The 26,134-nt window shown below is 37.1% G+C and overlaps 1 protein-coding gene across 4 annotated transcripts in view; it reads left to right on the forward strand.

Moving 5' to 3' along the window:
* Positions 1–26,134, forward strand: part of PTEN (phosphatase and tensin homolog) — a 96,907-nt gene that overhangs the window by 38,398 nt on the left and 32,375 nt on the right. Inside the window, exons 1-3 of one of the 4 annotated variants that reach the window (XM_069567930.1) lie at positions 6,006–7,818; positions 8,334–8,684; positions 24,305–24,349. The exons of 1 other annotated variant lie outside the window; for it this stretch is intronic. Coding sequence is in view for 1 of the 3 variants with exons in the window: in XM_069567928.1 (XP_069424029.1) it covers positions 24,305–24,349 (45 nt within the window). In the remaining 2 variants the exon portion in view is untranslated. Of the gene's footprint in view, positions 1–6,005; positions 8,685–24,304; positions 24,350–26,134 lie in introns of those variants that run through there. 2 more of the 4 variants (XM_069567931.1, XM_069567928.1) reach the window with 2 other exon arrangements.

Below are 26,134 nucleotides of genomic sequence, written 5' to 3' on the forward strand. Positions count from 1 at the left end.
GGGAAAGATTGAGAGCAGGAGGAGAAGGGGACCACAGAGGACGAGATGGTTGGATGGCATCACCGACTCAATGGACATGTGTTTGGGTGGACTCTGGGAGTTGATGATGGACAGGGAGGCCTGGCGTGCTGCGGTTCATGGGGTCGCAAAGAGTCAGACATATATATATATTCTTATATATATATTCATGTTCTTATATATTACATAAGTTTCCATATCATATTTATCTTTTGGGGACTTATTTTACGTCGTTTTACCCCCGTTGTGGCATGTGTCCTTCTATTATGTGTATATACCACATTCTGTTTATCTGTTCATCTGTCGATTGACACTTGGGTTAGTTCCACCTATTGACTATTGTAGATAACGTTACTATGAGCATGGGTGTGCCAGTATCTGTTTGAGTCTCTGCTTCTAATTTAAGGCACACTCTGAAGTGGGATTGCTGGGTCACATGATCATCCTCTGCTTGCTTTTTTGAGGAGCTATCTGACCATTTTCTACAGTGGCCGTATCATTTTACATTCCTACTAGCGACGCACAAGTGTTGCAACTTCTCCAAACCCTCACTGCCAACACTTTTTTCCCGGGGTTTTTTATTTTGTTTGTTTGGGGTTTTTTGGATAACAGCTGTCCTAATGGGTATAAAGTGATATCCCATTGTGGTTTTGATTTGCATTTCTCTGATGATAAACGATGCTGAGCGTCTTTTCATGTGCTTAATCACCATTTGTGTATCTTCTTTGGAGATATGTCTATTTGAGCCCTTGGCTAGTTTATGAATTGGATTTTTTGTTTGTTTTTGAGTTCTATATATAATGGATGTTAATCATTTACTAGATAATGTGATTTGCAAATATTTTTTTCCATCCTATTGATTGCCTTCTTACTATGTTGATACTGTTCTTTGGTACATAAAAGTTTTAAATTTTGATGCAGTTCAGTATTATCTTTTTTTGTTGCCTGTGTCTTTGGTGTTGAATCCAAGGAATCATTGCTAAATTCATTGTCATGAATTTTTCCTGTCTTTCCCTTTAAGAGTTTTATAGTTTTAGGTCTTTGGTGTAGTCTTTGATCCATTTTGAGTTAATTTTTGTATATGATAAAAGATAAAGATCCAACTTAGTGCTTTGACAAGTGGATATCCAGCTTTCCTTTCCCATCACCATTTGTTGAAAAGACTCTCCTTTCCCTGTTGAATGGTTTTAGCAAACAAGTCAAAATCATTTGACCATATATGCAAAGTTTTATTTTTGAGCTCTCTAGTCTGTTCCATTGGTATACGTCTGTCTTTATGCCAGTGCCATACATTGTTGCATGCGTGCTCAGTTGTGTCCAACTCTTTTGCATGGACTGTAGCTCACCAGGCTCCTCTGTCCGCGGACTTCTCCAAATACTGGAGTGGATTGCCAATTGTAGCATTGTACAAAGTACATTTTGAAATCGGGAATTGAGTCCTACAACATTGCTCTTCTATTTCAAGGTTAATTTGGCTACTTAGGGTCCTGTGAGGGTCCCTGAGTTTTAGGATGGAAGTTTTTATTCATGCAAAAAGTTGTTGCAATTTTGATAGGAATTGCATAATATAGTATTGAAACCTTAATAATATAAAGTCTTCTAATCCAGGAATATGGGATGTCTTTCTATTTATTTAGGTCTTTGATTTTCTTCAGCAGTATTTTTTAGCTTTCTATGTGCAAGTATTTCACCTCCTTGGTTAAGGTAATTCCTAGGTATTTTATCCTTTTTGATGCTATCATAAATAGCATTGTTTTCTTAATTTCCCTTTTTGGACTGTTTATTATATAAAAATGCACCTGATTTTTGTATGTTAATTTTGTATGCTGCTACTTTGCTGAATTTATTCTGACAGGTTTTTTTTTTTGTATGTGTGTGTGTGGCATCTTAAGAATTTTCTTTGTATAAGATCATGTCATCTGGAAATAGGTAATTGTACTTCTTTCTGATTTGAATGCGTTTTTCCTTCTTGCTTAATTACTCTGGCTTGAACATTCAATACTTCGTTAGAATAGAAGTGGCAAAAGTAGGCCTGCTGCCTTGTCATTTGCTTCAGAAGAAAACACTTTGTCTTTTATCTTGGCATATCATTAGCTGTGGAGTGTTTTTTTTTTAAGAGCCATGTTATGTTCACAGCTGTATTGAGCAGAAAGTACAGAGATTTCTTGTATACCCCTACTCTATGTGCATAGCTTCCTCATTATCAGTGTCGTCAACCAGAGTGGTACATTTGTTAAGTTGATGAACCAACATTGGCTCATCATTACGCAGAGAATATATATAGTCTATGTTATGGCTCACTCTTGATATTGTGCAGCCTGTGGATTTGTGCAAATTATATAAGTATACATTCACTACTACAGTATCATACAGAGTAGTTTCACTGCCCTCAAAGTGGTCTATGTTTTGCCTGTTCATCTATCTGTCCCCAGCCTCTGGCAACCACTGATGTTTTTATGGTCTCCACAATTTCAGCTTTTCCAGAATGTTGCATAGGTAGAATTATCCAGCATGTAGCACACAGAAACTCTGTTCCTATTCAGTATGGCAGTATATGAAAAGTCCACAGCACACAGTATGATATAGCTGCTTTGGGAAGATTGTGGTTTCTTACAAAGCTACACATAATTGCTATAATCAAGCAGTACAGCCCTTTGGCTATTTACGCAAAGGAGTTGAAGGCTAATGTTCACACAGAAAGACTTAACATTCATCCTATGCATGGATGTCATACTTCTTAAATGCCCAGCTCCTGGAAGAAGAAAAGGGAAAAGAAAATAGGCTGTGGATCTTTAAATGCCCTGGAAGCCATTTCTGTTGCTGGGGATTGCAGTAATGGCAGCCTGCTTGTGTGTGCACATCCATAATCATAATCAGAAGCAGCTGTCAAGGAGCCAGACACAGATCTCTAATATCTGGAGGATGGAGTCCCACAAGCTGCATCAGACTGCTCTAGGAATGCATGTGTGGCTGCCTGCTGGGAGGGGATGATGGGTGGCTAACTACTACCACACCAGGAGCTGAAATTGAAATTAATTGTGATTTACTGTCCAGGCCTTCTCTCCTGAAAACTGTAAACTTTTGAATAGACTCCAGAGTTCTAAAATAGTTACACCAGACAGATTATGCCAGTAAAATAAAAAATTTTGCATGTCGGAAGCTTATTTAGGACTATTCCATGGAATGAGGAAAGTAAAGACTTACTTAATAAGACAGTGTTTATTCTCACAACTAATTCAGATTTTTATATATATATATGAAATTATTTGAAATAAGGTAAAAAAATTAGAAGATTTGAATTCTAGTATTTTTAAGTTTTGAGAGTATTACTCTGCTCTCATTAAAGTTCTCAGTCTCAACTTTCCAAGTATCCACAGTTAAATTTTCCCATTTCCCTTTGGAAAGTGCTGTTTTCTTGCTTTTTTCCGCCTTTCCATTGTATCAAACTTAGAAGGCAGTGAGCCAATTGTGGGCATGAAATCCTTGGGAGGAGAGAGGAGGAAGTGGGAGGGGCAGTCATGCTGAATGTTTCCCTAAGTAATATTCAAGTTCTTTGAGAGAACTTGCTCCTTGAAAAAATGCTGTGATATTTTCTTTTAAATAGATTGTTTATTCTCCTGCCTGTCTCACTGTTGCCCACAGTGCTAGATAAGAAATTACAGTAAAGTTCACATATTAAAGGGAACACTCAAAAAAAGTATGATTTCACCAACCCTCACTTATAAAAAAAACTACAGGAAAATAAAAGAGGTCAGGGTTCTTGATTGCACGTGACAAAAAGTAACTCTTAATTAGAAGAGAATTCTAAAAAAAAAAAAAAAATAGCTCACAGAGAACCAGGCTTTGAAGACTGTCAGAAGCTAAGAGAAGCAGATCAAGTCAAGAGGTTATAAAGAAGAGCACCCCCAGCTGAGGACATTGCTGCTTAGATATTTGCTGTCCCAGATACTACCACCATGACTAAATATTGGTGAGTGGGTTCATAAACTTTAAGCTCCGCTGGAGAGCTCTCTGAATAATTCCTTGACTCATCTGTACCTTGTTCTTACTACCTGGGATTCAGTGTCCAGAACATGAGGACCTAATTGATCTTAGACCTTGCACGTGTAATGTGAGAAAGATGGGGAAGGGAGTATTTGTTTATTTCTTGAAATTCTCTCCAGATTGGAATAGTTTTGGATGCTAAACAGCCTAGAGATGGCAAATATCCCTTACACATTTCTCCTGTTTTACACGTCACACACATCCTCAGACTCTCTTACCTACAATTAAAAATTTCATATATTCTTTAAAAAATTGTTTTCATGTTATACTCACCCTTTAAGAAATACAAATGAGAACATACTTCATATTATTATTTTTTCATTTAACATACTTTGGAATTTTCCATATTGGTGTGGAGATGAAATTGATTCTCTTATTGGTTGTCTTCCATTTTATGACCATAGCATAATAAACAGCCCACTCAGATACATGTTTTAGGGTGCTTCCAGTTATTGCTATTGAAAACAGTGCTCTAAACAGAAATTTCACACATTTGTCTTGGTGTCCTTTTGCAAGTACTTATATCCTTAAGGTAAATTTCTTTGCAGTGAGTCCATGGTTTAAACTTAAAAATGGTATCATTTTATATTCTCACCAACATGTATGCATCTTCCCCCCAAGATGTCTTCACAGTCTTGGTGAAATAAATATTACCAAGCTTAAAACTTTTTGCAGTTTGTTGTAATGTAATTTTTGATTGTATTTCTGTGTGAGTTTAAGCAATTTGGTGATCTTTACTGGTTTACAAGTTTCTCCTTGGTTGGTTTGTGTGTGCTGACCTTGCTGTGATTATTGATTTTTACAAACTCTTTGGAAATTAGTGGTACTATTTTTTTCAGACAATTTTTATAATGCTACTCTTACATTTGAATTTTATAAGATTCAGATAAAGCAGTGATAAGCTTGGTGGTTTATCTCTGTTTTGAATCATTGATTGCTCTCTGCTTTACTAATATATATAATCATGGAATATGAAAAGATTTTTGTTTGTAGCTGTTTGTTAAGAAATAGCCTTGTTTAAATTGCAAATAAAACTTTTAATCCAGAAAATATCATGCATCCATCACTCTTGAGTTATTCATTCAGAGCAATATTTTCTTGGACAGAGAAAATAGAAGTGAAAAGGAAATTTAGGAGTTCCTGCTTTTTTTCTGCCTCGAGCATTATATAGCTAGCTAACTTGTGGAATTCTGTCTCATTTATTGTTCTTTTTGGTTTAAACATTGCTTTGCACTCCAAGCCTTTTCTTTTGTCTTTACCATTTTTATTTTCCTTTATATATGCTACTGTTTTATATTCATCTGTAAATATTTCCTCCCTTTTTTTCTGGAGATATATATACATATATATATATGTATATATATTTAATCTAATCTGGGTAAATTCTCTATAGCTGTATTTATTGGTCTTAAATAATTTTTGTTTTTCCTCTTTTGTCTTTTTTAAACTAGGGTCATTTGTAATTGTTTATACAGAAGTTTAGTTTTTAAAACCTCTCTGTGGTCTTTCCTTTTAGATACTGAGTTATGAATTCATAGCCTGTTATTTAAATGAAGCTTTTGAAATCCGTTTTACTGATCTGTATCATATCTAACTATGCCAGTATTTCCTTCCTTGTCTGACGTGAATTCTAAAATTATATGAATACTTTCTCCCTGTTTCCTGGCATTTCCACTCAAACTTGTTCCTCATTCTTGGTTAGAAATACATCCAAAATTGTAGTTCCCTTCTTTATTAGTCTACTGATAAAAGAAAATCAAGCATATCAAAAATTTGTTAGAAAATTGCATGTACTTGAAAATATTGTTTTCAGTAGGTATTTTGACAGTTGTGAAGTCCCTAGTTATTAATGTATCGTTCTTGTGTTTCAATTTTATGCTCTATCCCAAGAACATACTTTCTAAGAAGCACGCATAGCATGTTCCATTGGATTTTTTTCGCCGATACATCTTTTAGACTTGTGCTAACCCATATGGTAGCCACTAGCTACATGTAGCTATTTATTAAGTTTACAGTAATTAAAAATAAATTTACTTACTTTCTTTTGCAATAGTCACATTTCAAGTGTTCAGTAGCCACATGTGGCTAGTGTCTTCTGTGGTGGATAGCCCAGATATAGAACATTTCCATCATTGTGGAAAGTTCTGTTATACAGTACTATTGTAGATGGTGCCATTTTGCATTTCTTTCTAAAAAGTTGTAATTCCTGAATATGATGTGCTTCTTCTGTTGCTGTTTCTGCTGTTAATCAAAGTAAATTTGAGACTTTTTTGAGGTGAGTTGTATTTTACAAGTTGATAATTATAATCATATACTCTTAAAAACCAACTTTTTAAAGGTATAATTTGCATGCAACAACATTTACCTGTTTTAAGTGTACAGCTGTATACACCCATGTAAAAACATTACCACAATCAAGATTGAGAACATTTCTATTACCATAAAAAGTTTCTTAATGCCCCTTTGCAGTCAGTCCCCAGCCCAGCTTCTGGGGCTGCCCTGCAGGCAGTCTGCAAGTTTATCACTCTGTAGATGAGTTTTGCCTGTTCTAGAATTTTACATAAATGCAGTCATGTAATATGTACTCTTTGGGGTCTGGCTTCTTTCTTTTAGCATAGTATTTTTGAAATTCATCCCTGTTGCTTTTATTATTAATTTTGTTCTTTTTCTTGCTGAATGATATTCCATTTTATAGATATGATATAATTTATCCATTTACCTGTGGTGGACATTTGTTTTCAGTTTGTGTCTATTAAAAACAAAGCTGCTGTGAGTATTCACGTACAAGATTTTTGTGGATGTGTGTTTTCGTTTCTATTGGCTATCTGTGAGTGGAATGGCTGGCTCGTGTATTTATAGGTCAGTAGAGCAGAATAGAGATTGCAGAAAAACACACACATCGTTTATTGACAAAGGTACAGAGGTAGTTCACTGGGGAAAGGATACTCTTGTTAACAGAATGATACAGAAGCAACTGTAACTCAGTATAAAAGTAAAATGAACCTTTCTTCTACCACCGGCATACCTCATTTTATTGTGCTTCACTTATTGCACTTCACAGATCCTGCCTTTTTTTTTTTTAAACAAATTGAAAGTTTATGGAAGCTATTCATTGTCAAGTGATGGTTAGCATTTTTTGGCAATAAGGTATTTTTCAGTTAAGGTATGTACATCATTTCTTTAGACATATAGTGCCTTTCAACACTTAATAGACTATAGTGTAGTGTAAACTTAACTTTTATATGCACTGGGAAGCCAGAATGCTATAGCCATTTTATTGCCATAGTCTAGTGTGTGTAGTTGCTCAGTTGTGTCCGACTTCTTGTGACCTCATGGATTGTAGCCCACCAGCTCCTCTGTACATGGAATTCTCCAGGCAAGCACACTGGAGTGGGTTGCCATTCCCTTCTTCGGGGGATCTTCTTGAGCCAGGGATCGAACCCAGGTCCCCTGCATTCCAGGCAGATTCTTTACCATCTGAGCCACCAGGAAGCCGAACTCAAAACACCTCTGAGGTATGCCTGTGCACAAAAATTAACTGAAAATGGATTATAGATAGAACCCTAAAGTGTTGTCACACAGTCCTGTATAACTCTTTGTGGACGGTAGCCCACTAGGCTCTTCTGTCCATGGGATTCTCTAGGCAAGAACACTGGAGTGGGTTGCCATTCCCTTCTCCAGGGGATCCTCCCAACGCAGGGGCTGAACCTGAATCTCCTGCATCACAGGCAGATTCCTCACTGTCTGAACCACCCGGTAAGCCCCAGAAACCTCTTTTCCTTTGAATCTTATACCTCTTTGGATAAAATAGATTTCCTTTAGTTGTGGAGATTACTGTTTTTCACCTGAATTTAATATAAAGCTCTTATTTTTGCCTTTCTGTTTAACTTGGGATAACGTTGGAAAAGTACTACTGTGCAGGCAAGAGTACATTTTCAACAAGATACTTTTCTTTTATCAGATATATAACTAATTTTGATTGTGACAACCTGAAAATGACTAGGAGAAAATAGTTAAGGACTGTTAGGTTGGTGTAAAAGTATTTGTGGTTATACATTGTTGATCTTGGCCATTGATAATAGAAATACATTCTTAAATAAATGGAGTTACGTTATACATCATTTTAATGCACATTTCTTGCTTTGTGTTTTTTTGCTAATGACTTATATGTTGTAGTTTAGTCATTAAGTCTGAAGAAGCTGAACAGTTCTGTGAAGACCTACAAGTCCTTTTAGAACTAACACCCAAAAAAGACGTCCTTTTCATTATAGGGGACTGGAATACAAAACTAGGAAGTCAAGAAACACCTGGAGTAACAAGCAGATTTGGCCTTGGAGTACAGAATGAAGCAGGGCAAAGGCTAATAGAGCTCTGCCAAGAGAATGCATTGGTCATAGCAAACACCTGTTTCCAACAACACAAGAGAAGACTCTATACATGGACATCACCAGATGGTCAACACCGAAATCAGATTGATTATATTCTTTGCAGCCAAAGACGGAGAAGCTCTATACAGTCAACAAAAACAAGACCGGGAGCTGACTGTGGCTCAGATCATGAACTCCTTATTGCCAAATTCAGACTAAATTGAAGAAGGTGGAGAAAACCACTAGACCATTCAGGTATGACCTAAATCAAATCCCTTATGTCTATACAGTGGAAGTGAGAAATAGATTTAAGGGACTAGATCTGATAGACAGAGTATCTGATGAACTATGGACGGAGGTTTGTGACATTTTACAGGAGACAGGAATCAAGACCATCCCAAGAAAAAGAAATGCAAAAAAGCAAAATGGCTGTCTGAGGAGGCCTTACAAATAGCTGTGAAAAGAAGGGGAGCGAAAAGCAAAGGAGAAAAGGAAAGATATAAGCATCTGAATGCAGAGTTCCAAAGAAGAGATAAGAAAGCCTTCCTCAGTGATCAGTGCAAAGAAATAGAGGAAAACAATAGAATGGGAAATACTAGAGATCTCTTCAAGAAAATTAGAGATACTAAGGGAACATTTCGTGCTGAGATGGGCACAGTAAAGGACAGAAATGGTATGGACCTAACAGAAGCAGAAGATATTAAGAAGAGGTGGCAAGAATACACAGAAGAAATATACAAAAAAGATCTTCATGACCCAGATAATCACAATGGTGTGATGTCATCACTTACCTAGAGGCAGACATCCTGGAATGTGAAGCCAGGTGGGCCTTATGAAGTATCACTACGCACAAAGCTAGTGGAGTTGATAGAATTCCAGTTGAGCTATTTCAAATCCTGAAAGGTGATGCTGTGAAAGTGCTGTATTCAATATGCCAGCAAATTTGGAAAACTCAGCAGTGGCCACAGGACTGGAAAAGGTCAGTTTTCATTCCAATCCCAAAGAAAGGCAATGCCAAAGAATGCTCAAACTACTGCACAATTGCACTCATCTCACATGCTAGGAAAGTAATGCTCAAAATTTTCCAAGCCAGGCTTCAGCAATAGGTGAACTGTAAACTTCCAGATGTTCAAGCTGGTTTTAGAAAAGGCAGAGGAACCAGAGATCAAATTGCCAACATCTGCTGGATCATCAAAAGAGTTCCAGAAAAACATGTATTACTGCTTTTTTGACTATGCCAAAGCCTTTGACTGTGTGGATCACAATAAACTGTGGAAAATTCTGCAAGAGATGGGAATACCAGACCACCTGACCTGCCTCTTGAGAAACCTATTTGCAGACCAGGAAGCAAGAGTTAGAACTGGACATGGAACAACAGACTGGTTCCAAGTAGGAAAAGAAGTACATCAAGGCTGTATATTGTCACCCTGCTTATTTAACTTATATTCAGAGTATGCCATGAGAAATGCTGGGCTGGATGAAGCACAAGCTGGACTCAAGATTGCCAGGAGAAATATCAATAACCTCAGATATGCAGTTGACACCACCCTTATGGCAGAAAGTGAAAAAGAACTAAAGAGCCTCTTGATGGAAGTGAAAGAGGAGAATGAAAAAGTTGGCTTAAAGCTCAACATTCAGAAAACAAAGATCATGGCATCTGATCCTATCCTTTCATGGGAAATAGATGGGGAAACAGTGGAAACAGTGGCTGACTTTATTTTTCTGGGCTCCAGAATCACTGCAGATGGTGATTGCAGCCATGAAATTAAAAGACGCTTACTCCTTGGAAGAAAAGTTATGACCAACCTAGACAGTGTATTAAAAAGCAGAGACATGACTTTGTCAAGAAATGTCTGTCTAGTCAAGGCTATGGTTTTTCCAGTGGTCATGTATGGATATCAGAGTTGGACTATAAAGAAAGCTGAGCACTGAAGAATTGATGCTTGTGAACTGTGATGTTGGAGAAGACTCTTGAGAGTCCCTTGGACTTCAAGGAGATCTAACCAGTCCATCCTAAAGGAGATCAGTTCTGGGTGTTCATTGGAAGGACTGAATTTGAAGCTGAAACTCCAGTACTTTGGCCACCTGATACGAAGAGCTGACTGCTTGAAAAGACCCTGATGCTTGTAAAGATTGAGGGCAGGAGGAGAAGGGGACGACAGAGGACGAGATTGTTGGATGGTGTCACCGACTCAATGGACATGGGTTATGGGTGGACTCCAGGAGTTGATGATGGACAGGGAGGCCTCCAGCATTGGAGTTGATGATATCCTGAGGTTCATGGGGTTGCAAAGAGTCAGACACGACTGAGCTACTGAACTGAACTGAGTCATTAAGTCATGTCTGACTCTCTGTAACCCCATGTACTATAGCATGCCAGGCTTCCCTGTTTTTCACTATCTCCCAGAGTTTGCTCAAACTCATGTCCATTGAATCAGTGATACCATCCAAATAGCTCATCCTCTGTTGCCCCCTTCTCCTCCTGCCTTCCATCTTTCCAAGCAATTGGATCTTTTCCAGTGAGTCGGCTCTTTGCATCTGGTGGCCAAAGTATTGGAGCTTCAGCTTCAGCATCAGGCCTTCCAATGAATATTCAGGGTTGATTTCCTTTAGATTTGACTAGTTTGGTCTCCTTGCTGTCTGAGAGACTCTCAAGAGTCTTCTCCAGCACCACAATTCGAAAGCATCAGTTCTTTGGTGCTCAGCCTTTTCCGTGGTCCAGCTCTCACATCTGTAAATGACTGCTGGAAAAACCATAGCTTTGACTAGATGGATGTTTGTTAGTAAAGTGATGTCTCTGCTTTTTAATTTGCTGTCTAGGTTTGTTACAGCTCTTCTATAACAAGTGATTTTATATGACAGGCGACAACAGCTAGCTCAGTGGTTGAACTGAAAAGAAGCTCCAAAGCACTTCCCCAAAGACCGATTTCCACCAAATAAAGGTCATGATCACTGCTGGTGGTCTGTTTCCAGTCTGATCCGCTATAGCTTTCTGAAGCCTGGCGAAACCATTTTATCTGACAAGTATGCTCAGCAAATCAATGAGATGCACTGAATACTGCATTGCCTGCAGCTGCCATTGGTCAACAGAAAGGGCCCGATTTTCCTCCACAGCAGCACCCAACCACACATCAGACAGCCAGCACTTCAAAAGTTGAATAAACTGTACCACAAAATTTTGCCTCATCTACCATATTCACCTGACGTCTCACCAGCCAACTACCATTTCTTCAAGTATCTCAACTTTTTGCAGGCAAAACACTTCTACAACCAGCAGGAGGCAGAAAATGTTCTCCAAGAGTTCGTCAAATCCTGAAGCTCAGATTTTTATGCTACAGGAGTAAACAAACTTACTTCTCATTGACACAAATGTATTTATTATAATGGTTCCCATTTTGATTAATAAAGATGTGTTTGAGCCTAGTTATAACGATAAAATTCACAGTCTGAAACAGCAATGACATTTGCACCAACCTAGTAGAGTATTTGAAGTTTACCTTTGTTTAATGGGATGAAGCATGATACGATTTATGTGTTGAAAAGAAAAACAGCAATCCAATTTCACGTTTCAGTAGTAGCAGTAGCAGCTGTAGGTTTGTTAGGGTTGTAAGGGCAAATATCGATTGAACGTGGATACAGCAGATGACTTAAATGTAGTTTCCAAATAGTTGCTTTGCTGCAGGACCATGCAGCATGTAAAGTAATTGGTTTCTTCTTAGCCTCCGCTGGGTTGGCAGGAACTGTCCGGTGTCCTTAGACTGCTTTCTGAATGGGAACCTTTGTAAAACCGGGTTTGCTGGGTTTCTGTCAAGCTGCTGGAAGCAGTTTTTATTAATGATTGTGGTTGTTCATACTTGGAGTTTTGTTACCAGTGTATCTACAGTAGTGTTTGTCACTTTGCAAGTTTTCAAGAAATATTTTTTGGGTGATATTTTATCAGTTGTCCAAGCACTTGCAAATGATAGAATGCTCTAATCTGTAAATACTGGCACAGAGCAGAAATATACTAGTTCACCTTTAAGAAACAGAAGGACTCTTAGAACTTAGAGTAAGACTTCAGATTAGTCCAGTGGAATATGTTAACTTCATCTACGTAAAGCCTTTCAGTGTAAAGAAAGATTGGTTGGCTATTGAAATACAGGAAAAACACTGCCAAGAGAAAGGAAGTCTTAGCCAATGAACTTCAGATAGTTTTGGGAAAGCTATTCCTTTTGTGGAGATGGAAGCATCAGAATATCTGTCTATTAAAAATTGCTTCATTTAACTTCTCTTATTTGAGTTCACACTTACTCAGCAACATTCTGATTACACTTCTCAGATCTCCTTATGGTGAGATACGATCTTAAATGAATGATTTAGTTCTTATGGCAATTGGATTTTTCAATAAATTAACATATTGCCATTATGATCATTATAATAATTATACATCGGTCATACAATACAGGTTCTGATTTCCTGGGGGGAAAAAACACTACTCAATATGTTGACATGATCAAGTTTAATTCTGAAAGAAGATCAGACTCTGGACCACCAGTAACTTCACCAAAATAATAACTGAATTTCTGATACCTTCTAAGAGTCAGTAAAAGCTTATCTTGCTACCTAGATTCTTTCTCCTCTGTTGGAATGGATTCAGCAGCATGGTGTTAACGTATAGAGCCTCTAGAGTTGGTTGCCTCTAGATTTGGTTTTGCATTTGATTTACGTAATCTGGCTTCTTTCACCTTTTAGCGTTGCATAGTGTATTCATTGCTTGCAGAGTGTGCCAGCTTGTATAGCAAGTATTTGTAATTTTGAACTTGCCTTATAATCACTGACTTTCTTAATTGGAGTGTTTAGTCCATTTATATTTAATATGATGATTACTATGTTTTCTTTCAGTCTTAACACCTTCCTCTTTGTGTTTAGTTGTTCATTCATTCCCATTTTATTCCATTCATTCCTATTTCCTCCTTCTCCCTCATTCCTTTTTTTCTGTCCTCTTTGGGGTTAGTAGAATATTTTAAAGTATTCCATTTAAATTCTTCTATTTTTTAGTTTTGTGTGTGTGTGTGTGTGTATCTGTATATATTTAGAGTTTGTTCTCGGAATTATAGAACACAGCTTGTTACAGTTCTCTTAGAGTTGTTATTGTAAGCATTAAAATATAAGAGCCCTACAACAGTAAAATTCTGTTTTCCTCCATTTCTTTTGTATGATTTTTGTCATGTATTTTATGTCTATGTATGTAGTAAACCGCAGAATACAATGTTATTTTATTTGCTTTAACCAGTTATCTTTCAGTGAGATCAAGAAAAAAGATGTCCTTTTATACTTAGTCCTGTATTTACTATTTTTGATGCTTTTTGTTTATTTCTTTAGAGTCAAGGTTTTCATCTGGAATTAGTTCCCTTCAGCCTAGGAACAAGTTTGCTGGTGACAAATCCTTTATGTTTGTTGATTGTTTTTGAAAGGCGTTTTGCTGGATATAGACTTCTGTGATGACTTTGTTGTTGTTTTTGAATGCTTCATTGGATCTGATGAGAAGTCAGCCATTATTCATACTTGTATTCTCCTAGATATATAATGTATCTTTTTCTTGACGCCTTTTGTTTTTTCCCCTGGGTTTTCAGTGGTTTTGATTATGATAGGCATAGTTTGGTTCTTTTTATATTTGTCTTATTTGGAGTTTATTGAGCTTGTAGTGTCTCTAAGTTGATGTTTTATATACTGTGGGTGGGAAATTTTTAGCCATGATGTCTTTAAATTTTTGTTTTTTAATTTCTTTCTTCTGTTCTCTGTGTTAAATAATTAACTACTATGTGTTACCAAATTCATATCTTTATTTTCCAGCTGATACCTATAACAAACCATCTCTAAACATAAATAGCATAGAACATTTATTTATTTTGTACTCGCAGATTAAGTGAGTCAGAAATCTGGACAAGGCATGGTGGAAATGACTTGTTTCTGCTCCAGAATATTTGGGGCCTTAGTTGGGAAAACTCAGTGACAGGAGATGAGTTTTGGCAGATTGAGGGCTGAATCATCTGTTTGTGTTTTCACTCATGTATCTGGTATAGGCTGTCTGTTATCTAGGTCTTTAATGGGGCTGTTGGCCAGAACCCTACACCTGGCCTTTCCATGTAGGCTATTTTGAGCTTCCTCATAGCATGGCACCTTCTTGAAAGTGAAGATCCAGAGTCCATGGTAGAAGTATATGGCATTTTTTATGACCTAGCATTAGAAATAGCTTTATCTCACTTCTGCCAGTACTCAGTTGGTTGAGGTAATCACAGAAGTGTGCCCAAGTTCAAGGGGGATGGACCGTAGACTCCACCACTTAAAAGAGACTATTGTTAAGGTTATGTTTAAGAGGAGCATGTGTAATGGGTATGTCCATTCTTAGAAAACTCAATCTCCCACATCTTCTGCAGTCCTCAGTCTTGCGAGTAGATTTTTCTTTTCAGATACTGTACTTTTGAGACCTAGAATTTGTCTTTTATAATCTCTATGCCTTTGCTAAGATTTTTCATCTTTCCACTTAAGCTATAATCATTTTCTTTTACATTCTTGTATGTTTTTATAATAGCTGCTTCAGAATCCATGTCTGCTAATTCCAACATCTGGTTTGTCTTGGAATTGGTTTCTGTTGACTACTTTTTTTTTCCCTTCTTGGTCAGAGATCATATTTTCCTGCTTTGCATGCCTAATAAGTTTTAATTGTATGATGAATGTTTTATGTTGTAGGAAGTCTGAATTGTTACTTTAAGTGTGCTGAGTTTCATTTTGGCAGGCATTTAAATTAATGGCTAATCTTATATCATCAGGCTTGGTTTTCTTTGTTAAGGTAGGCCTGTTTCAGTTTTGTCTTTTGCTTCGTGTCATGGTCCTTATTCCTCAGGTGTGGCTTTCTAGGGTCTCAGCTGAATACCTAAAGTCTCTCCATTCTGGCTGGACAGAACTCTTTCTCCCAGTACTGTTCTTTCTCTGATGTTATCTCCATTATGCTTCCAGAACCTGCAGCTATGCAGCCTAACCCATGCCAAGGCCCTGAGGTTAATTTCCACACAGTCTTCGAAGTCCCTCCATCTGTCCATCCTCCTTTTCCTGCTTTTCTGTTCCGCAAACCCTAGCTGCTTCACCATCCAGAACGCCAGTTTCTGTCTGTTTACCTCAGCGAAACCTTTGTTCCATTTCCTTCTGCCCTGTCAAAAGAGTCTTCAAGCTGAAAACAAGGCAGTCTTGGGGTTGTTGTTCAGTCGCTTAGTTGATCTGACTGTTTGCGACCCCATGGACTGCAAGACACCAGGCTTCTGTGTCCTTCACCATCTCCTGGTGCTTGCTCAAACTCATGTCCATTGAGTCAGTGATGCGATCCCGACCATCTCATCCTCTGTCGTCCCCTTTTCCTCCTGCCTTCCATCTTTCCCAGCATCTGGGTCTTTTCCAATGAGTTAGCTCTTTGCATCAGGTAGCCAAAGTATTGGAGCTTCAGTTTCAGCACCAGTCCTTCCAATAGAATAATCAGGGTTGATTTCCTTTAGGATTGACTGATATGATCTCCTTGCAGTCCGAGGGACTCTCAAGAGTCTTTTCCAACACTGCAGTTCAAAAGCATCAATTCTTTGGCACTCAGCCTTCTTTACGGTCCAACTCTCACATCCATGCATGACTACTGGAAAAACCGAGGCTTTGACTATACGGAGCTTTGTTGGCAAAGTAATGTCTCTGATTTCTAATATGCTGTCTAGGTTTGTCATAGTTTTTCTTCCAAGGAGCAAGCATCTTTTAGTTTCATGGCTGCAATCACCATCCTCAGTGATTTTGGAGCCCAAGAAGATAGTCTGTCAGTGTTTCCATTTTTTCCCCATCTATTTGCCATGAAGTGATGGGACCAGATGCCATGATCTTAGTTTTTTGAATGTTGAGTTTTAAGCCAGCTTTTTCACTCTTCTCTTTCAACTTCATCAGGAGCTCTTTAGTTCCTCTTCGCTTTCTGCCATTGGTGGTGTCATCTGCATATCTGAAGTTATTGATACTTCTCCTGGCAATCTTGATTCCAGCTTGTGCCTGCATCTGCCCTGGTATTCCGCATGGTGTACTCTGCATAGAAGTTAAGCAATGAGTGTGACAAAATACAGCCTTGACGTACTCCTTTCCCAGTTTTGAACCAGTCCATTGTTCCATGTCTGAGTCTAACTGTTGCTTCTTGACTACTTTGTTTATAATGTATATTCAGAGATAATTGTTTTTCTTTTTTAATGTTCAAAGATTATTTATTATTCCATTCAGGAATGACAAAAGCTTACTACGTAAATAATCTCATTTGATTCCTTATAACACACACTTAAAAATAAAATCACTTCAGTTCTAAAAAAGAAAAGTATCTATAAGGGTAAACTTAGAGAAAAACCTGCATACAGGTTTTGCACGAGGCAGGTAAGGTTTCTTTTTCCTTGAAGATCATAGGCCTCTGCTGCCTTTTGTTTAGTTCCTCATGTATTTTCCCCCAATTTTGCAGTTATTTACAAAGGGCAAATGCCTATACCAGTACTCTATAATCGTCGAAAGTATATACATGCTCCTGTAAGAGAAGTTTTAAGAGATGGCCCCTTTATATTGAACGCCAGTGTAAAAAAATATTTTTAGAACAAAGCTTTTTAAGGCTTATTCATAATAGACTTGTATCTGGTTACAGTAACTTTGCCTACTGTATAATAATTTATAATGTTCAAATTTTCTTTTTCTAAATTGATAGTGAAAGACAGGGCAGCCTGGCGTGCTGCATTCTGTGAGGTTGCAGAGTTGGACACAACTTAGTGACTGAGTGACGACAACCCATAAGTTGTATTGATGTCTTCTGGAGATGGCAGAGTGAACATTTTTATTTTATCCTCTCTCCCTCACTAATGGCAGACATTGGTAATCAATCGTCATATTCTTTCTCAGTCTCCAACCTGGATATTGTTCTAATAGCCTTAACATTGCACCTCAATAGGCCACCACCAGTTTGGTACCTATTTGCCTACTCAAATCTATTTTCATTTTACTAGCTCAGTCATTATTATTTTATGGAATATTTAATTTAATGAAAGTTTACCCTTACAGATACTTTTCTTTTTTAGAACTGAAGTGATTTTATTTTTCAGTATGTGTTCTGTGATTCATGGGGTCACAAAGAGTTGGACACGACTGAGCGACTGAACTGAACTGAACTGATGAGGAATCAAATGAGACTATTTAGTAAGCCTTTGTCCTTCCTGAAAGGAATGTAGAAAAATAAAAGAATGGGAAGCAGAAATTCTTAGCAGTTGTGCCCATAATAAATAATCCTTGAACATTAAAAAAAGATAACAGTTATCTTTGAATATACATTATAAACAAAGTAGTTATTAGCTAAAGTAACATAAAAGTGTGTTGATGAAATTGAAGAAAAAGCTTTTCAGCTGGAACATCTACGAGGGGTTTAGAGGAATAACACATTACCAGCATTTTAATGAATCGTTTCTGGTTTTGCTGACATCATTTCTCAGTGATGTCAGATTTGTGATTTGGCACCAAGTGTGTGCTAGTAAAATTTTTTTTTTAATATCCTCAGGACAGGCTCAGTTTGAATGAAAATACAATTAAGAAAAACCTCCCGAGTCGTTATAAATAGGGATTGCATGAATCTCATTAAAACTAATTATTTCTCAAAGAGGACTGTTGTCACATAAAAAAACTTTGATTCTTGTTTTTTGTACTTCAAAACAGTATATAAAAATAATAATTTTATGTAAACTCTAAAAAATACTGTTTAAAAGAACCTAGACTTTCATGAAGCCTACTCTTTGGAGGTAGAACAATGTGATATAACTTCATCAATTCTTACTTTTTAGGGGAAATAAATTAGGGCAGAAAACTTTTTTCTTTTGAAAGTAGTATGTGCTTATATTTTAACAACAGAATTGTGGAAGTGTTGAAAGTAAATCATGAAAGCACCCATCTCTCCCTGTAAACCCAGGATAACCACTATGACCATTTTGGTATGTGTCCTGCCACTACTTTGGGCTCCAGTTTAAGTGTATAGGACTACCGCCTTTGAATAGTATTCCCTGGAGCTGGGCAATAGGATGTGTACATTCCTATTAATATAGTGTAGGTTTATGTATTTGGATTCAAATCATAAAGTTACCAGACTCAGAATGAAGTAAAAATGAAATGTTAATCTTCCATAATATCTCCCCTCCCCTCCTCTGCTCACATTTACATTGTAGGCTTTCTGAGAGAAAATTGTATTTTGTAGATTATTTTTTGCTTATTCATTTTCTCTCATAAGCAACCCATGGTGGAAGATACTGCAGGTAGCAGTGAGCTGTTGTTTATTAGATTTTATGATCACTGTCCTTGAAATCATTTGTCCATGTTTTAGATACTCTAATTATCCTTAGCATTATCTATTAAACCAAATTAAATAGAACCAAATTAAAATAGAAACTGAGAAAAGTCTAAAAGTATGTATACAGCTGCTATAACAAAAGATAGAGAATATGTTTATGAACTGTTTTTGTGCATGGGAAGATTTCTCAGAGAGACTACAAGGTTCTAAACAAAAGAAAAATATGGTATATTGGATTTTATAAAAATTTAAAGTTGTTGATAATCAAAGCACATTATTAAGGAAATGGAAAGGCAAGTTGTACACAGGAAGCAAATATCTGACAAAGGACTTATACCCAGAATATATAGAAGACTCCTTTAGATCAGTAATAAAAAAGACAGTCCAGTTGGGGGATAAAATGAGCCAATAACTTAGATATTTCACAAAAGGAAGTATAAAAATGACTAATAAACAAATGAAGGACTAGAATTTTTTTAAAAAACCAACAGTGCCAAATGTTGATAAGACTGTGGAGCAACTGAAACTCTTAAAATGTGGTAGATCTGTGGAATAGAACAGCACTCTGGAAAGGTGTTCAGTAGTTTCTCACAGAGATAAGTGAACACCCACCCCTATCTACTCTGTGACCCAGCAGTTCTACGCCTAGCTATTATTTACTCAAGAGAGTGAAAGCATATGTCCCCATAAAAGACTTGCTCAAGAATGTTTATGCACTTGGTTCATAATAACCCCAAACTATAAAATCCCAGATATCCATCAAAGAAGAGTGGATCAGTGGTGGTATGTTCATACAGCAGAATAATAATTGGAATAAAAAAAATGAGCTAGTGATACATGTTACACCATGGATAAATTAAAAAAATGAGTGAAGGAAGTCAGTTAAAAAACAATGCATACTTCATGAAATAGTAGTAGCTACCTGAGAGCTTGGTGGGGCTTCGCTGCAATTGGGCATGAGGGAATTTTCTGGGATGGAAGAAGTGTCCTATATTTTGATTGGAGTGGTTGTTTCAGAATTCATAGAGTTGTGTACCTGAGATCTATGTATTTCACTATATGTAAATTTTACCTAATTTTAAAGAAAAATCCAAAAGTACAAATTGAGAAATATCCAAGAATATAGAAGATAAAGAAGGTAAAAGAGATAGGAATGAAAGGGTCTCTAACATACCACTTTTTCTTGTAATATTATTTATAGTTCAATAGAAGTCTTCATAGCAAAATCAATGCTTCCGGGGTTGGTTGAAGTAGTGGGTTAAAAAAAAAGAATTAGGAAAATTTACACATACCTTAAATATGTACATATGAAATACTAGAATCAGATAGATTTATAGGGTTTATTAACAACCACTGCCCCATGGCAAGAGTTCATAATCTTATGCTGTGTATCTTGTAGACAGTCTGTTGAAGCTTATGAACTGTTTCTTAGAATGATTTAAATTGATAAAATAAAATTCATAGGATTATAAATATGCCTATTGTATTTTTATTATAGTGGTTATAAAGTATTTTAAAATACCTATATAATAATAGTTATAAACACGTTTAAATCTATTGGCAGGTCTAATGTTAATTCTGCAGTGTTGATTGTAAATAATATTTTGGTGTCTTTGAAAACCATAGTGTGACATCAGTTAGTGATAAAGTTTTAAGTACTGCTTGATTGACTGTGTAACATACTTTTTCACATTCAAGTTTATGGACTTTTTTTTTCCCCTTAATCCAGCCACATATTTTCATTCTCCCATACTTCCAGTGGTTATGTTGTAATTTTGATTTTATCAATATTGAGCTTTTATGTTATAACTAGATAAATGTCATTTATAGTTAAACCCATTTGCCTGCAGAGTTCCAAAGAATAGCAAGGAGAGATAAGAAAGCCTTCAGTAGTCAATGCAAAGAAATAGAGGAAAACAATAAAATTGGAAAGACTAGAGATCTCTTCAAGAAAATTAGAGATACCAAGGGAACATTTCATGCAAAGATGGGCTCAATAAAGGACAGAAATGGTAAGGACTCAACAGAAGCAGAAGATATTAAGAAGAGGTGGCAAGAATACACAGAAGAACTGTACAAAAAAGATCTTCACGGCCCAGATAATCACAATGGTGTGATCGCTCACCTAGAGCCAGACATCCTGGAATGTGAAGTCAAATGGGCTTTAGGAAGCATCATTATGAACAAAGCGAGTGGAGGTGATGGAATTCCAGTGGAGCTATTTCAAATCCTGAAAGATGATGCTGTGAAAGTGCTGCACTCAATATACCAGCAAATTTGGAAAAGTCAGCAGTGACCACAGGACAGGAAAAGGTCAGTTTTCATACCAATCCCGAAGAAAGGCAAGGCCAAAGAATGCTCAAACTACTGCACAATTGCCCTCATTTCACACACTAACAAAGTAATGCTCAAAATTCTCCAAGCCAGGCTTCAACAATATGTGAACTGTAAACTTCCAGATGTTCAAGGTGATTTTAGAAAAGGCAGAGGAACCAGAGACCAAATTAACCAATATTCGTTGTATCATCAAAAAAGCAAGAGAGTTTCAGAAAGCATCTACTTCTGCTTTATTGACTATGCCAAAGCCTTTGACTCTGTGGATCACAATAAACTGTGGAAAATTCTGAAAGAGATGGAAATGTCAGACCACCTGACCTGTCTCTTGAGAAACCTATGTGCAGATTAGGAAGCAACAGTTAGAACTGGACATGGAAAAACAGACTGGTTGCAAATAGGAAAAGGAGTACGTCAAGGCTCTACATTGTCACTCTGTTTATTTAACTTCTGTGCAGAGTACATCATGAGAAACACTGGGCTGGATGAAGCACAAGCTGGAATCAAGATTGCTGGGCAAAGTATCAGTAACCTCAGATATGCAGATAACACCACCCTAATGGCAGAAAGTGAAGAAGAACTAAAGAGCCTCTTGATGGAAGTGAAAGAGGAGAGTGAAAAAGATGTCTTAAAACTCAACATTCAGAAAACTAAGATCATGACATCCAGTCCCATCATATCATGGCAAATAGATGGGGAAGCAGTACCTGACTTTATTTTTCTGGGGTCCAGAATCACTGCAGTTGGTGATTGCAGCCCTGAAATTAAAAGACACTTGCTCCTTGGAAGAAAAGCTATGACCAACCTAGACAGCGTATTAAAAAGCAGAGACATTATTTTGGTGACAAAGGTCCATCTAGTCAAGGCTATGGTTTTTCCAGTGGTCATGTATGGATGTGACAGTTGGACTATAAAGAAAGCTGAGCGGCAAAGAGTTGATGCTTTTGAACTGTGGTGTTGGAGAAGACTCTTCAGAGACACTTGGACTCCAAGGAGGTCCAACCAGTCCATCCTAAAGGAGACCAGTCCTGGGTGTTCACTGGAAGGGCTGATGTTGAAGCTGAATCTCCAATACTTTGGCCACTTGATGCGAAGAACTGACTCATTGGAGATGACCTTGATGCTGGAAGAAATTGAAGGCAGGAGGAGAAGGGGACGACAGAGGATAAGATGGTTGGATGGCATCACCGACTCATGGACATGAGTTTGGAGTTTGTTGTCCATAGTCGTTGATGGACAGGGAAGCCTGGCGTGCTGCAGTCCATGGGTTCACAAAGAGTCAGAGACGACTGAGCGACTGAACTCAGTGTAAACGATATAGTATATTATAGCTGGTCTTTCCTACGCATTTTGTTTCCCCTTCTTTCTCCCTTTCTCCTTTCTCCCTCTCTCATTTAGTCTCTGCCTTCTTAACTTTAATTTATCTATTAACTTGCCTCTAAGTTTGAATCTCTGGAAATGTTTGAGCACATTTGGCATTATATCAATTTCGTCTTCTTCAGGAACCTTCTGTTCGTCCCTAAACTGGCTTAGCTGTTCTCTGAGCTTGCTCTATGACTGTCTACTTGAGATGTTCCTTCACTGTTCATTCAGGGGTTCCCTGTTTTCTGTTTTCTTCTCATGAGTTGAGTTCTTCAGTTTCTGGAATTCGTCATCTTTTTCCATAGGTTTCCCACCCCTGTCTTGGTGGAACACATTTTCTCATAATTTTCTCATAATTTCCTGAGTGAAAGAATATGTGGAAATCAAAATTATTTGAGACTTTGCTTATTTAAAAATGCCTTTATTACAGATTCACACTTGTTTTATAGTGTATCTTGCTGTGGAATTCTGGAGAAGGAAATGGCAACCCACTCCAGTGTTCTTGCCTAGAGAATCCCAGGGACGGGGGAGCCTGCTGGGCTGCCGTCTATGGGGTTGCACAGAGTCGGACGTGACTGAAGCGACTTAGCAGCAGCAGCAGCTGTGGAATTCTAGACTAGGAATAATGTAAAGTCACAAGGTTTTGTCTAATTGTTTTCTAGCTGCTGGTGTTGCCATTAAAAAGTATGAAGTTATTCTGATTCCAGATTTTTTTAATGAAACCTGATTCAGGCAGTTTCTAGGATCTTAGTTTATCTCTTCAGTATTCCAAAACTTCGCTAAAATATGCATGCCTTTATTTGGATCTGTTTTAATTTTTTTAAAAAATATTCATTATACCCTTTTAGTTTGGGAATTCATGACCTTCAGTTTGGGGTCTTTTTCTTGAATTATATCATGGATTTCTTCTCCTGTATTTTCCATCCTTTGCTCTGGGATACCTATTCATATGTTGCATCTCCTAGATTTAGGTCTTTTAAAATTGTCTCTGCTGTTTTCCATTTGTTCTTCTATTTATTCTATTTCTTCAGCTTTACAAATTTCTAATCCCTCTGTTACTTCCCTCACAGGATTTGATAAGTTTATATGTATAAAGTATCGAGAGTAGTGCCTGGCACATAAAGTGTTGGCTGTAATTGTTGTTTAGTTTCTCCACTAATTGTTGAGAGCCAGGTCTTTGGTGTTGATTTTTGACGTAGTAGCTGTATGACCTCAGGCAAGTCCTGTAATTTCTTTTACCTACTTTTCCTCATCTGTAAAATGTGAATAAGCTCTACCTCTCAGATGTTTGTGAGCATCAAATAAGAATATGTATGTGGAAATGTTTAATACACTGTATAAAACTAGTAGTTATTACTTGCATCTTTCAAATATCAAATGTTTTTAGTTTGAAAGAATTGATGACTGAGTTACCAGGATTATTTTTAATATTACTTGATTGCATGTGACTCAGAAAAATGTATAAGCTAGGTAACTTGAGCTAAATGCTAATAATGCTTTTTAAAGAAGTTATTTCTTAACACTCAACTTCATTATGTTAGGCTAAAGAGAGATTATGAAAATATTCATTTTATGAAAAGCTATGGCTTTACTGCAGATTGTATAAATCTGTGTAATATAATAATTATATAAGAAGGAACTGCTTACTAGCTTAAACCCATGGAGGGAATATTTATTGGAGTTTATTTTTCTTAAATTACATTTGAGATTAGGAAAAATAGAATCTGTCTTTTTGTTTTTCTCAATAGTATTAATGTAATTTCAAATGTTAGCTCATTTTTGTTAATGGTGGCTTTTTGTTTGTTTGTTTTGTTTTAAGGTTTTTGGATTCAAAGCATAAAAACCATTACAAGATATACAATCTGTAAGTATATTTTCTTGTTTGTATGCTTGCAAATATCTTCTAAAATAACTATTGAGTGAAAGTTGTTTCCTTGTTAGAGTGAAGTAGAATTAAAGATAAAATTTAACAGAATTGTATTCCTAAAACAATTAGTTCACGAAGTCTGATTGAGAGCATTGTTAGGTCATTTTAGAAAGTGTAGTGATGAGGTAAAACAGTGTCAGCACAGATTCATGTTGCTTGATCTGCTTTAAATGACTTGGCATCTAGCCCATCTTTGCGCCCATAACCATGTGGTAACTGGAAGTGTAATTCACACAGAGCTTCTGTTAAAGCATCAATGCCATCTTCTATGGAGAGAAGCTTCTAATATAATTTTATTCTGTGTCTCTAGGTCAATTGATTGAAAAAGTTATTAGTATATTCTCTAACTGTATATAAGATAAATAAGTTACCTAAAATTGTTAAAATGGGTGGTTCTTCTTGTTTGAGGCAGGGGTATAAGGATTGCCTCTTAATTCAGCTAGCTGACCTTATCTTTAACTTTTCCTTTTGACTTTGTGGGTAGAGATGTGGGAAAAAAAAAGAAAAGGAAAGAAAAATGTGAGGAAAATATTAATATCTTCCCTTTTTTGCCCTTGACCATTTTTTCTTCCCCAAATATTGACCATTTTCTAATTCTAAAAAATGATATATAAAATGTGTTATGTTTCTACACGGCTTTTATTTTTCCTGGGTGATATGTATAAATGGTGCATTGGAAAAATTTTTAATCCCAAGTTATGTATACTGTCCACTATTTAATTTCTGTAGAGTTTATCAGATGTAAGAAGATTCTTTTCTAGAGTGGGCTTTCAAATATTCACCAAAAAATTAAAGCGTCTCTGTGCCTTATTGGGAGAAGGCAATGGCGAGCCACTCCAGTACTCTTGCCTGGAAAATCCCATGGATGGAGGAGCCTGGTAGGCTACAGTCCATGGGGTCATGAAGAGTCTGACACGACTGAGCAACTTCACTTTCACTTTTCAATTTCACACATTGGAGAAGGAAATGGCAACCCACTCCAGTGTTTTTCCCTGGAGAATCCCAGGGACGGCAGAGCCTGGTGGGCTGCCGTCTGTGGGGTCGCACAGAGTCGGACACGACTGAAGCGACTTAACAGCAGCAGCAGTGCCTTATTGGCTTATGGGATGTTGCTTATTTACCTTTAATTTGGTGATCTTTGTGCTCTGATAAGACTTCAGAAGATCTGAGAGTGACATAGGCACAGGTGTTGTGTCTCTTAGTTGTAAAATGATTTCCTCAGATCCACAAAGAAGCAGACATTTACTGAGTGGCTGTTACCTGTTGGACATTCTAAAATGTTAGCTAGTGCAGAGGTGAATAAGATGTCATTCCAGCCCTCAAGTAATTAGTCTAATGTAAAAAGTAGACAAAGTATGATAGAAGAGGTAACTCTTGTATAGAAGAGAGCTATGTGGACAACAGTCAAAATAGTGATTGCCTATTACAGGGGAGATTTCATAAAGAACAGAATGCTTGAGCTGAGGTGAAAGGAATCGTGAAGGTTGACCTGCAGGCTTAGGAGGAGGGAAGATGGTGTTGTAGACCTAGAGCATGGCATGTGAGAAGCTTGGTGGTGTAATACTGTCTGGGAACGTGCCGTAATTAAGCCAGATTTGGCCAGATTGGGTCCATTATGGTCAGATTATGGTGTGTGGAGGGAGCGGTGGTGTTAAAATAATCAAATGAAAGAAAGTAACAGGTGCTGTAGAAACTTAGTTTAGGTGGCACCCCACTCCAGCA

This window comes from Ovis canadensis, chromosome 22 (genome assembly GCF_042477335.2).
Source record: "Ovis canadensis isolate MfBH-ARS-UI-01 breed Bighorn chromosome 22, ARS-UI_OviCan_v2, whole genome shotgun sequence".
Classification (NCBI taxonomy): Eukaryota; Metazoa; Chordata; class Mammalia; order Artiodactyla; family Bovidae; genus Ovis; species Ovis canadensis.